The following is a 12,513-nucleotide window of genomic DNA, read 5'->3' on the forward strand; positions in this document are numbered from 1 at the left end:
ATTTTGCTCTTGTCACTCAGGCTGGAGTGCAATGGCACGATCTCGGCTCACTTGCAACCTCCACCTCCCAGGTTCAAGCCATTCTCCTCCCTCAGCCTCCCAAGTAGCTGGGACTACAGGTGCCCACCACCTGTAGTCCTGGTGGTATAGTAGCTGAGAACCACACCTGGCTAATTTTTGTATTCTTAGTAGAGATGGGGTTTGACCATGTTGGCTAGGCTGGTCCTGAACTCCTGACTTCAGGTGATCTGCCCACCTCAGCCTCCTACAGTGTTGGGATTACAGGCATGAGCCACTGTGTTTGGCCTTAGCTATTTTTCCTAATGCTCTATTTCCCCCTACTCCCCGCCTGACAGGCCCCAGTGTGTATTGTTCCCCTCCTTGTATCCATGTGTTGTTCTTATTGTTCAGCTCCCACTTATAAACAAGAACATGCAGTCTTTGGTTTTCTGATCCTGCGTTAGTTTGCTGAGTATAATGGCTTCCAGCTCCATCCATGTCCCTGCAAAGGATGTGATCTCATTCCTTTTTATGGCTACATAGTATTCCACCCAGCAGGATATCTGTTCCCAAATAAAAGGCAAGACGCTTTAATGGAAAACTTAAAACTGCTTTTTAAAAATTTCCTTAAGTTGTGTTCCTTGTTCTCAACTGGATTCTTCAAAACTGTACTCTTCAGCACAGTCTTTAAAAGTTAAGCAAATAAGTCTGGTTAGGATGTTTAAGGAAACTGTGCCAGATTTAGAGTATTTGAAATCAGGAAAACTTGAAAGAATGAGAGGGTTGAAAGAGACCTAAGTATAAGCCTTTGGGTTTGTCTTAGTCCACTAGTGCTGTGATAGCAAAACATCTGAGACTGGATAATATATAAACAGCACAAATGCATTGCTTACAGTTATGGAGGCTGGGAAGCCCAAGATGAGGATGCTGGCAGGTTTGGTGTCTGGTGAGGGCCCAGTCTGTGCTTTCAAGATGGCATCTTAAGGCAGCATCCTCACATGGCAGGAGGTAGAAGGGCAAAAAGGGGCCTAAGCTAGTTTTCTCCAGTCCTTTTATGAGGCGCTGCTCTGTTCAGAAGGGTGGAGCCTTATAACTTAATCACTCTCTTAAAGGCCCCACCTCTTAATACCACCACCGTGGGGATTAGTTTTTAAAGCATGAATTTTGGGGGACAGTCAGACCATAGCAGTCTCCAAGCTCATCTTTGTTCCATCAGAGGAGGAAGTACTCTATCAGTTTCTTAGTTTTCCTTAGGAGCTTGTCTCCATAGAGTGCTTATATACATTGCTCCAGGTTATTGAACTTTAAGCTCATCCATCCTTGCTTTGACCCTGCAAAGCTGAAGATCAAGTTGACTTTTTTATTTTGAGACAAGGTCTTGCTCTGTTGCTCAGGCTAGAATGCAGTGGTATGATCTTGGCTTACTGCAGCCTCAACATCCCAAGGTTCAGGTGATTCTCCCACCTCAGCCCCCTGAGTAGCTGAGACTAAAGGTGTGTAATTTTTGTAATTTTTAATAGAGATAGGATTCCATCATTTTGCCCAAGCTGCTGCTGAACTTCTGGGCTCAAGTGATCCAACTGCCTTAGTCACCTAAAGTGCTGAGCAAAGCACCTAGCAAGTTGAAAATGCATTGCCCTTCTTAAATTGTATTGAACCATTATATACAGCTATTTTAGTTATCCATTTGATTTTTATGTTATCTTTCTCATACTATCAAAGGGATTATAATAATAATCTTCACCGTCATCATCATCATTGGAGGAGGGAGCATATTTTGTGAGAAAAGTCAGTAGGTAAGAATTAGAGCTCCATGTAAGAAACTTTTAGCTCAGTGTAAGAAAGGACTTTAAAGAACAGCTATACAAAGGTAGAATGAGCTGTCTTAAATAAAATTACTTAAGCTTTTTTGATCATCAGTTTTATCCTCTGTGAAATGAGAATAATAATATCACTCACCCCATAAAGTTGTGATGCATTAAAATAGTTAGCCCATCAAAGTACTTGGCCCAGACCTGACAAATATCTATGCTCAAAAAATATTTGTTAAATGAGTAAATGAAGGTACACTTTCACCTTGCCCTTTATGTTCTAGCCACAGGGAACTGTATGCTTGTCCCTGAATGTCCTTTCCCTCTCTCTTTTTCCTTAAGACTCATACTTTCTCCAAGAAATACTTCCCAAGGGAGGATAGGTTTCCACCTCCCCCTTACTTCTAGTAGCACCTGTAAAAACCGCTTATCACTCCGTGTGGTAGTCATCTGTTTTTCTATCTGCCCCATGAGATTGTGAATTTATCAGTGGCAGGGGCTTCATCTTAACCATCTCTGTATCTTTAGCACCTGCTACAGTGACTGGCACATAATGAATGCCCAATAATGTGCCTATTGTTGATAAGGACAATGAATGAAATACACAGCTCAGGAAGGCTTCAGAAGCATGTGAAAGTTTAAAGGCAGGACTGTTTGAAGATGCTGGTTTATCTTTTTGCAGTGGCAGGTTTACTTTTACAAAGAAATCTTTTTCTACAGTTTGCTAGGTATGAGAAATCCAATGTAAAAAGTTTTAAGTTATTAAAAAATTCAAAATTCTCCTACTTTTCTGAAGAAAGAGTACTCCCAAAGTAAAGGAACAGCCACAGGTGTGCCTATTCTGTGTACTTTACGGCCACTAGCTATAAAACGTTTCTGGTTGCTGAGTAAGAAGCTGTCCAAGTATAGGCATGGGGAAAGATATCATGACTAAAACACCAAAAGCAATAGCAGCAAAAGCCAAAATAGACATTTTGGGATCTAAGTAAACTAAAGAGCTTCTGTGCAGCAAAAGAAACTATCATCAAAGTGAACCAGCAACCTACATAATGGGAGAAAATTTTTGCAATCTATCGTTCTGACAAAGGGCTAATATCCAGAATCTACAAGGAGCTTAAACAAATTTACAAGAAAAAAAAAACAACCCCATCAAAAAGTGGGCAAAGGATATGAACAGACACTTCTCAAAAGAAGACATTTATGCGGCCAACAGACGTAAGAAAAAAAGCTCATCATCACTGGTCACTAGAGAAATGCAAATCAAAGCCATAATGAGATACCATCTCATGTCAGTTAGAATGGCAATCATTAAAGAGTCTGGAAACAACAGATGCTGGAGAGGATGTGGAGAAATAGGAACGCTTTTACACTGTTGGTGGAGCATGAATTAGTTTAACCATTATGGAAGACAGTGTGGCCATTCCTCCAGGATCTAGAACCAGAAATACCATTTGACCCAGCAATCCTATTACTGGGTATCTACCCAAAGGATTATAAATCATTCTATTATAAAGACACATGCACATGTACGTTTATTGCAGCACTATTCACAATATCAAAGACTTGGAACCAACCCAAATGCTCATCAATGATAGACTGGATAAAGAAAATGTGGCATATATATACCATGGAATACTATGCAGCCATAAAAAGGAATGAGTTCATGTCTTTTGCAGGGACATGGATGAAGCTGGAAACCATCATTCTCAGCAAACTAACACAGGAACAGAAAATCAAACACCACATGTTCTCACTTGTAAGTGGGAGCTGAACAAATGAGAACACATGGACACAGGGAGGGGAACATCATACACCGGGGCCTGTCAAGGGATGGGTGCTGGGAGGAGGGTTAGGGTTAAAAGAAATACCTAATGTAGATGATGGGTTGATGGATGCATTAAACCACTATGGCACGTGTATACCTATGTAACAAATCTGCATGTTCTACCCATGTATCTCAGAATTTAAAGTATAGTAATAATAATAATAATAATAATAATAATAATAAAGAAGGTGTCTAAGGAGGCCTGCGGAACACATCTTAATCTTTATGTCCAGGCTTCTCTCCCTAGGCTGCCTCACATGAATCCAAGTTTGACTGCTTTTCTGGTTGGGAAGTTTAATCTTTAAGTGTTGGACTGGAGATTTTTCAGTTAAAGCTTTGAAGTCAGGTAGACCTTGATGCCATTCTTCTTCCCTGAATTAGGTGCATGGCCTTGGGCAAATTGCCAATTCATATTAGTTAGGAATAATAATGAGTACCTAATAGGGTTATTTCAAGGAATAAATTATTGTGGAAGTAAGCAACAGATTTTGTCTGTTTTGTTCACTGTGGAGTCCCATGCCCAATCAGTGCTTGATATATATAGTAGGTACTCAGAAAACATTTATTTACCTGTTAATAGTCTCATTACAGCAATTCTTTTTTTATTCCACAATTGTTTTTTGGGGGGAAGATTTATTTTCTTTCCCAACATTATTTTGCCAACAGTCATTCTCAGTTATTTTAGTATAGATCCAAAAGGGAGTCCCTGGGGAGCTGGTTAGTTTAACATCATTTCTCAGGCAAATTAATTGTTGCCAGCGACTAAGTGAAGCTCCCTGTTGGTTTTACTCAGGCATCTAGATCCTCTCATGAAAGCCAGCTTTTTTTTTTTTTTCTTTTTGTTGTAGATTTCCCAATGATCGGTTTGGCTTTCACAGGTCTAGGACCAAGAAATTCAAGTCTATGTGCATCTTAGGTCTCTCAGCAACTCCAAACACTGTTGCTAAGCCACTAGGCTATTTCAGATGACCTTTTAAATCAAATGCAGTTTGCTTATTATGTGGCTGTTGGGATAGCTTTTTTGTTTTGCAAATAATGGAGAGTTTCCTATCTGGGTTGGGCTTGTCAAATTGGAATAATGATAAAGGCGATTTGTTCATTTAAGAGATTCCAACTCCTTGTGTAGTTTACTTTAAAAGTTTATCTGGTAGTTGAAAACTAAGGCTTCTATTTTATATGAGTTTTTCTTCTTGTTTTTAATAAAACCAAAAAAGTTCACTTCTGGGGTATAGATTTTTTTTTTTTTTTTTTAAGAATTATGTTAAGTTGCAATTGAACAGAGGATAGGCAATTTTTTTTTTTTTTTTTTTTTTTTTTTGAGACGGAGTCTTGCTCTGTCATCCAGGCTGGAGTGCAGTGGCATGATCTTGGCTCACTGCAACTTCTACCTCCTGGGTCCAAGCCATTCTCCTGCCTTAACCTCCTAAGTAGCTGGAATTATAGGCATGCGCCACCACGCCCAGCTAATTTTTGTATTTTTAGTAGAGGTGGGGTTTCACCATGTTGGGCAGGCTGATCTCGAACTCCTGATCTTAAGTGATCCATCCACCTTGGCCCCCCAAAGTGCTGGCATTACAGGCATGAGCCACTGTGCCTGGCCAGGACAGGCAATTTTAAATTGTATTTCAAACATACATAAACTTATTGTGCCTAAATGTTTTTTTCTCATATAATTTGTACATTATATTTTCATGATTCATTTACCTCTTGCTGGTGTTAATACTTATTATGCTTACAGAATATGGTAATAACTATAATGACATCATACATTTGTGTAGTATTTATAGTTTATTTATTTCCACATATATTATTTGACTTGGGCCTCACAATAGTTCTCTGAGAGAAAGATATTATCTCTCTTAAAAAAACTTTTTTTTTTCTATAATCCACATGAGAACTGAGGTTCACAAGGGTCAGTAACTTACCCAACACCATGCAGCTAGTAAGGATGTACAGCTTAGATCTGCTGAATTAATTCATTGTTCTTTCCACTATTAACACACAGCTGAAGGTCAGTCTCTTTATATTTGTATTAATCATTTATATAAACTTTTTTTTCCAATGTAAAAAGTACTGAAATGATTTATAACGTGTTTATGAACTTGCATATGTATATTTATAGATGTCTAGGATGGGCATCCAACATAAGGCCACAGACAACTAGATACTTTTTAAGTTCATTCAGTAATTTTTTGGGGGGGCTCCTACTGTGAGCCAGGTCTGCTTCTAGGAACTGGGAGATATAGAAATAAACAAAATGGACAAAAATCTCTGCCCTCATGGAGTTCTAGTTTGAGAGATAGGTAATGAAACAAGATAGAACTTATAAATATGTTAAAAGGATATAAGTGACAAAAAGAAAAAAATGAACCAGGGAAAGGGGCTATAAAATGTCATAGGGAGGGAAAACAATTGAAATTTTTTATTAGCGTGACCAGGAAGATATCATCAAGGGGTAACTTGTAAAAAAATGATATAGAGGAATTAAAGGAGCTAACCACGAAGTTGGTGGGGTAAGAGGATTAACCAAAGGCAAAGGTCTTGAAAGAGAAGTGTCCCCAGCATGTTATTCTTCAGGTGAAGTAAGGTCAGTGTGGCTGGAGTGGAGTTAGTGAGAGAGTAACAGTAGATGAAATCAGGGAGGGAGCAGAGGCCCCGCATCATGTAGAAACTTGTTGGTTCTAGTAAGGACTTAGGTTTTTATGATGAATGAGATAGGAAAACTTGGAACATTTTGAGAAAAGGAATGACATAATCTGGTTCAGGTTTTAGCAGGATCAAGTTGGCTGCTCTGTGGATATTAAATTGTAGGGAGACAAGGGTAGAAGCAGAAAGATCACTTAAAAGGCTATTGTAGTAACTCAGGCTAGTGATAATGGTGACTTGGATGAGGGTGGTGCAGTGGAGGTAGTGGAAAATGGTGAGATTATGGATATATTTGAAGATATAGATGACAGGATTTGTTGACAGATTGTGTGTTAAACAATGAGAAGATTAAAGAGTAAAACCAAAAAAATTAAAGAGTGACACCAAATTTTTTGGCCTGAGCAACTGAAAGGATAGACTTTCCACTAATCGAGATTGGAAAGATGGCAGAAGGGACTGGTTGGCATTTGGGGAGTATCTGGAACTGCTAAGTGTCTAATTTGACTTCCATGTAAAAATGTCAAATAGACAGTTGAACTTTGATTCTGAAGTTTGGGGGGAATAATCCTGGCTAGATACATTATTTGGTAGTCATATGTGTATAGGTTGTACTTATAGCTGAGAAGTTTTTTGATGATTATGCAAATTATGGAAATAATTTCATGTATTCGATAATGTGAGCTTAAAGATTTTTTATTTCAGGCTTTGAAAGCAATATTAGCAAAATGGAGTTTGTAATAAACAAATATCAGGGCACATATAAAAATGTTCTATAAGTGATTCCAAGTGGTAGGTAGGTAAAGATAGGCCAAGAGGTACCATAGAAGGGGAAAGTAATCTAATACTTGCCATGGGCGGAACACTCAGATCCAGGTATTTCAATGACAGTTTTTTTCCTAAGGAATGTGTTTCTATGAGATCAGGTAGATGAGAGGCAGACCTGAGACCGGAACCAAAGTGTGTCTGATCCCAAAGCTCATGTTCTTCTTACTCTGCCGCACACAAGTTAAGAGAATGTAAACCGTCGTCTTCCAACAGCAGTCATGTTTCTGCGCGATGCAATGTGGTATAAAATTAAGCCTTGGACTAGGGTTTTTAGAGCTATGTTTGAATCTCAGATTTGCCAAGTCAAATGATTTTGCCAAGTCAAATGATTTTGCCAATCCTTTTAACCTCTTGGGTATTAGTTTTCTCATCTATAAAAGAATTGTAATTAACCTTACTTCCTAGGGTTGTTACAATGAACAAATGCGAAAGGCTCTGTTAACACTAATGCAATCTATGCATAATATGTTATACTAGGGAAAAATTTGACTTAAATAGCATCAAGAATAAAATACTTTGACAAAAGTATTAATTTAGCAAAAGAAGTGCAAGATGTATACATTGGAGACAAAAAAATTAAAAATTGCTGCCTTTAAATGGAAAGACAGCTTATGTTAAGTGTTAATACTACTAATAGCATTAACACTTATTAACAATATTAAGTATTAATAGTATTAGCATTAATACTATTAAGTATTATATTAATAGTATTAACATATTAACAGTATTAATACAGTTGTGTTATTATTAACACTATTAATATTAATATTACTAGTATACCATTAAGATGACTTAATAGTATTACGTGTTAATACTTAAGTGTCAATACTATCAAGATGTATTAATACTATTGAGTGTTAATACTTTTAAGATGACTATGCTCCTCAAGTTGATCCACAGTTTTGATGTGATCTCTGTCAAATTTCCAGCTGGCCTTTTTTTTACAAAATAGAAATTAACAAGCTGCTCCTTAAATTTATATGGGAATATAAGGAACCCAGAATAGCCAAAACAATCTTGAAAAGGAAGAACAAACTTGAAGAACTCACGCTTCCTGATTACAAACTTATTACAAAGCTACAGTCAATACAGTGTGATATTGGCATAAGGATATATATAGATATATAGATAAGTGGAAGAGAATTGAGTGTCCAGAAGTCAAACCTTATATGTATGGCCTATTGATTTTCAACAAAAGTAGCAAGACTATTCATTGAGAAAAGAATAGTTTTTTTAGCAAATGATGCTGGGAAAACTGGAGATCAGCATGTAGAAGATTGAGGGTCGCTCCCTATTTCATACCATAACAAAAAAATCAACTCAGAAAAGATCAAAGGCTTAAATGTAAGAGCTAAAGTGATAAATCTCATAGAGGAAAACTTAGAAATAAATCTTCTTCACCATGGGTTAGACAGCAGTTTGTTGGATACAATACCAAAAACACAAAGAGAAAAAATAGATAAATTTGACTTCATGAAAATGAAAAACGTGCTGCAAATGATACTATCAAGGAAGTTAGAAGATAGTCTGCAGAATGGGAGAAAATGTTTGCAATTCATATATTTGATAAGGAACTTGTATCCAGAATAGATAAGGCTTTGTAAATAATACCAGCAAAACGGAGTTCGTGTTAAACAAGTATCAGGACACACATAAAAATGTTTTATAAGTGATTTCAAGTCGTATGTAAGTAAAGAGATGGCAAGAGGTGCCATACAAGGGCTTGCCATGGGCTGAGTACTTAGATTCAGGTATTTCAATGACAGTTTTTTCTGTGAGATTAGGTAGATGAGAGGCAGGCCTGACACTGGAACCAAAGTGTGTTTGATCCCAAGCCTCATGCTTTTCCTACTATGCAGTACACAACAGAGTATGAGCTCTCACTCAAGAATAAAAAGACATATAACCCTCGTTAAAAAATGAGCAAAGATAAAGATATAGTCATATCTTTCCAAAGAAGATATGCAAATGGCCAATCAGCACATAAGATCTTTAAATCCCATCAGTCTCTTGGGAAATGCAAATTAAAGCCACAGTGAAATACCATTTAATACTTACTAGCCTAGGATGTCTAAAATAGATAATAATAAGTGTTGAAGAAAGTGGAACCCTCAGCTGTTGCTACTGAGAGTATAAAATGGTGCAGTCCCTTTGGAAAGTAGTCTGGCAGTTAATAGATTGTTACCATATGTCCTAGAAATTCTTAAGTGTATGCCTAAGAGAAGTGAAATCATACATCCACACAAAAACTTGTATGTGAATGTTCAAAGGAGCAATATTCATTAGCTAAAAAGTGAAAACAACACAAATGTGCATCAAATGATGAAGAGAGAAATGACATATGATGTATCCATACAATGAAATATTATTTGGCAATAAAAAGGAACATGTATTGATTCATGCCACAACATGGATAAAACTTGAAAACATTAAGCAAAGTGAAAGAGGCCAGTTCCAAAAGACCACCTATTATTTAATTCCATTTGTATGAAATGTCCAGAATAGGCAAATCTATACTATAGATTCAGAAAATAGATTCATGGTTTCCTGGGGCTAACAGCAAGATAGGAAGATGAGGAGTGACTGCTAATGAATAATGGGTTTCTATTTGGGGTGATGAAAATGTTCTAAAATGGTGTGTGGTGCTGGTTGCACAATTCTAAGTATACTAAAAACCATTGAATTGTGTATTTTAAATGAGTGAATTCTGTGGTAGGTGAATTATATCTCAACAAAACTGTTCAGAAATATTATTGGGGATGCTGTCTGTGGTTATATTGGATTTTTTACTCAGTTAAACTAAATAGTTTCAATGACTGATCCTGTTTACATTATTCTGAATTGTGTTGTGTGAATCAGCTGAGACTAATAACCTGGTAGAGTTTCCTTAACTTTAAAGCTAATGTAAAATGAAGATTTTTGAGTAAAATCCAAATTTTCTGATTCTAGTTCCTGGTGTCATTTTTCAGATCTACCATCCTGTTTTTCAAAGTACTGTACTGTATTGGACGAAAAATGCAGCTTTCTCCTTTCTTCCCTTCCTCCCTCCCTTTCTCCCTTTTTCCCTCTGTTGAGAAGATGGGGTTTCACCATGTTGCCCAGGCTAGTCTCAAACTCCTGGGCTTAAGTGATTCACCATCTTGGTTTTCCAAAGAGCTGAGATTATAAGCATGAGCCTCTGGGCCTGGCCTGTTACCTCTGTGTTACAGATTAGGAAACTGAGTCAGGCAACTTGCTTTATGTAACTTTTGAATGATGAAATGAGGATTGAAATTCAGGTTTCTAAATTTCATATCCCAGTACAGTCTAGGATGATTTACGGATTTATGGGAACACTTCCTTCAATAATCTCTGGTTCTGTTTTGTTTTTGTTTTTTTTTTTTTTGTTTTGTTTTGTTTTTTGTTTTTGCACTTGGTTGCAGGAATATTGCAAAACTCCAGTATGAAGCATCTTTCTGTATGATAAATTAGATCCTCAGATCAAATCCACCAGGCTATGAATTTATAATTTTAGGTGTTAAGCATATAATAGGTTTCTCCTAGCTTTATCTGAGTGTCGATAAGAAAAACTAACAACTTTATTTTTTCTTCTTTTTTTCACTTGCAGCAATGGTGAACTAGACCCCTGGTCAGGAGGTGGAGTAACTAAGGATATCACAGACACTCTGGTTGCAGTCACCATCTCAGAGGGGGCCCACCACTTAGATCTCCGTGCCAAAAATGCCTTGGATCCCACGTCTGTGCTGTTAGCCCGCTCCTTGGAAGTTAGACATATGAAGAATTGGATCAGAGAATTCTATGGCAGTGTGAGAAAACAGCACTGAGCAACTTTTGATTTTTTTCGGTTTCTTCTTTTATGTTCACACCACCACATTCCCATTTACTCTGATTTTCTACATGCAATTACTTTCTCTTGTTTATCATTAGATTTGATGGGGCCACGGTTGAGATAGAATAGAGGGTGATGATGGTAAGAGCAGCTGTCCCAAGAGTGTGATTTCCTGGGTTCTCACTGTCTTTGCACCACATCTAGGAAGAATCTTCCTGATAGCTCTCCCACACCATCAGTGGCCCTCACAACTGGAGCAGAGTTCCTGACTGCCTTTCATAAGAGGGAGGGTTAATTCTTTTGTATCTCTGCAAGCAGAGATTTCTCCTTGGTTTTGTGGTTGAAGTCTCTTTGGCCCATTTGTAAGTCCCCATCCCTACCCTACAAAAAGTAAAAGCAGAAGATAGATAAAAAATGATGTAATTGCAGCTGGTAGGATGTCTGGTGCCAATCCAGGAAATGAGAGCCATTTCTTTTGTGCTGGATTTAATGACTTTGAACTGTGCTGTAAATAAAAAATACAGCTGGACCTTATACCTGGGTGTTGCTTCTGAAACTCACTCTGACTGCGGCTGTTGGGAATGCTGTGTGCACTGGACTTAGCTGTTTTTGGAAAGTCCTTTAATTTTTTTCTCTTTCACTTGGCAGCTTTTCTTAGTTCTGGGATGTTGGCCACTGTGGTACTGCCAGTAAGAAATCTGGCCTTTTTCTGCTCCATTTCTCTTTGTTTCTAAGGTCAGTTTTGTGGTAATTTGGTTTAAATTCTGCCAGTTTAGGAAAATGACTCTGTTTTGTCTTTTTAAATCGAAGCAAGCTTTATGTCATAGTCACTAATTATATTTCAGTAAGGATCCTTTAAAATGGATGAATCAGCTATTCCAAAAGTAGAATATAGTATTCAGCTTTTAAATTTTTTAAATTTTATTTTCTAATAGTTGTTACTGCTATCATTAAAACCAGAAGTTTCAGACAAACAGGCAGGTGTACAAGAACTTTTCTGTATGACTTCCAAAAGACAAGCTGACTAATTCATGCAGGCAGCATATTTGACATTAATAAATGGCCAAGCCATTCCCATTTCCAAGGGGTTGGCTTCTTTCAAGCAGTTCTTACACTGAGACCTTTCTTCAGAAGAGCTTTTCTAGGATAACAAATAGGGTTGGATCAAAACCTTTCAGGGACACAGAGAGAGAGAGAGAAAGAGAGAGACTAACAGTTTCTACTCTGTTGAAAGATTTCTTCCTCCTTGTTTCTTTTCATTTTCTTTCAATATTTTTTTTTTTCTTCAACGTGCCTTGGGAACATTTTCTGCTTTTTAAAAACTGTATCTTGAGCTTGGTCATTTCTAAGGCACTTATTAATTTTTTTTTTAAAGTGCAGATACAGAGTTCATTCTTGGGGTGGAAGGCTGAAATATTTTTTTTTTTTTTTACTTTCCCTGGCATCTGGGAGATACAGGAAAATCTTTGTCTTGTTTTAGAAGCCTTCAGTTCTCATTGTAATGAGTTGTCTATCAAAGTATTTGGTCACTATTTTTGTTTCAGCATCAGAGAACAATCTATTGGGGTGGGAATTTA

General features: G+C 37.3%; 1 protein-coding gene across 1 annotated transcript in view; it reads left to right on the forward strand.

Annotated features, from left to right (window-relative positions):
• PRCP (prolylcarboxypeptidase) overlaps positions 1-11,470 on the forward strand; it is a 77,315-nt gene extending 65,845 nt beyond the window's left edge. Inside the window, exon 9 of the mRNA XM_003935047.4 lies at positions 10,715-11,470. Coding sequence (XP_003935096.1) covers positions 10,715-10,931 — 217 coding nt within the window. The 3' untranslated portion in view covers positions 10,932-11,470. The remainder of the gene's footprint in view (positions 1-10,714) is intronic.
• Positions 11,471-12,513: the final 1,043 nt, after the last annotated feature.

This window comes from Saimiri boliviensis, chromosome 6 (genome assembly GCF_048565385.1).
Source record: "Saimiri boliviensis isolate mSaiBol1 chromosome 6, mSaiBol1.pri, whole genome shotgun sequence".
In the NCBI taxonomy this organism is placed as follows: domain Eukaryota; kingdom Metazoa; phylum Chordata; class Mammalia; order Primates; family Cebidae; genus Saimiri; species Saimiri boliviensis.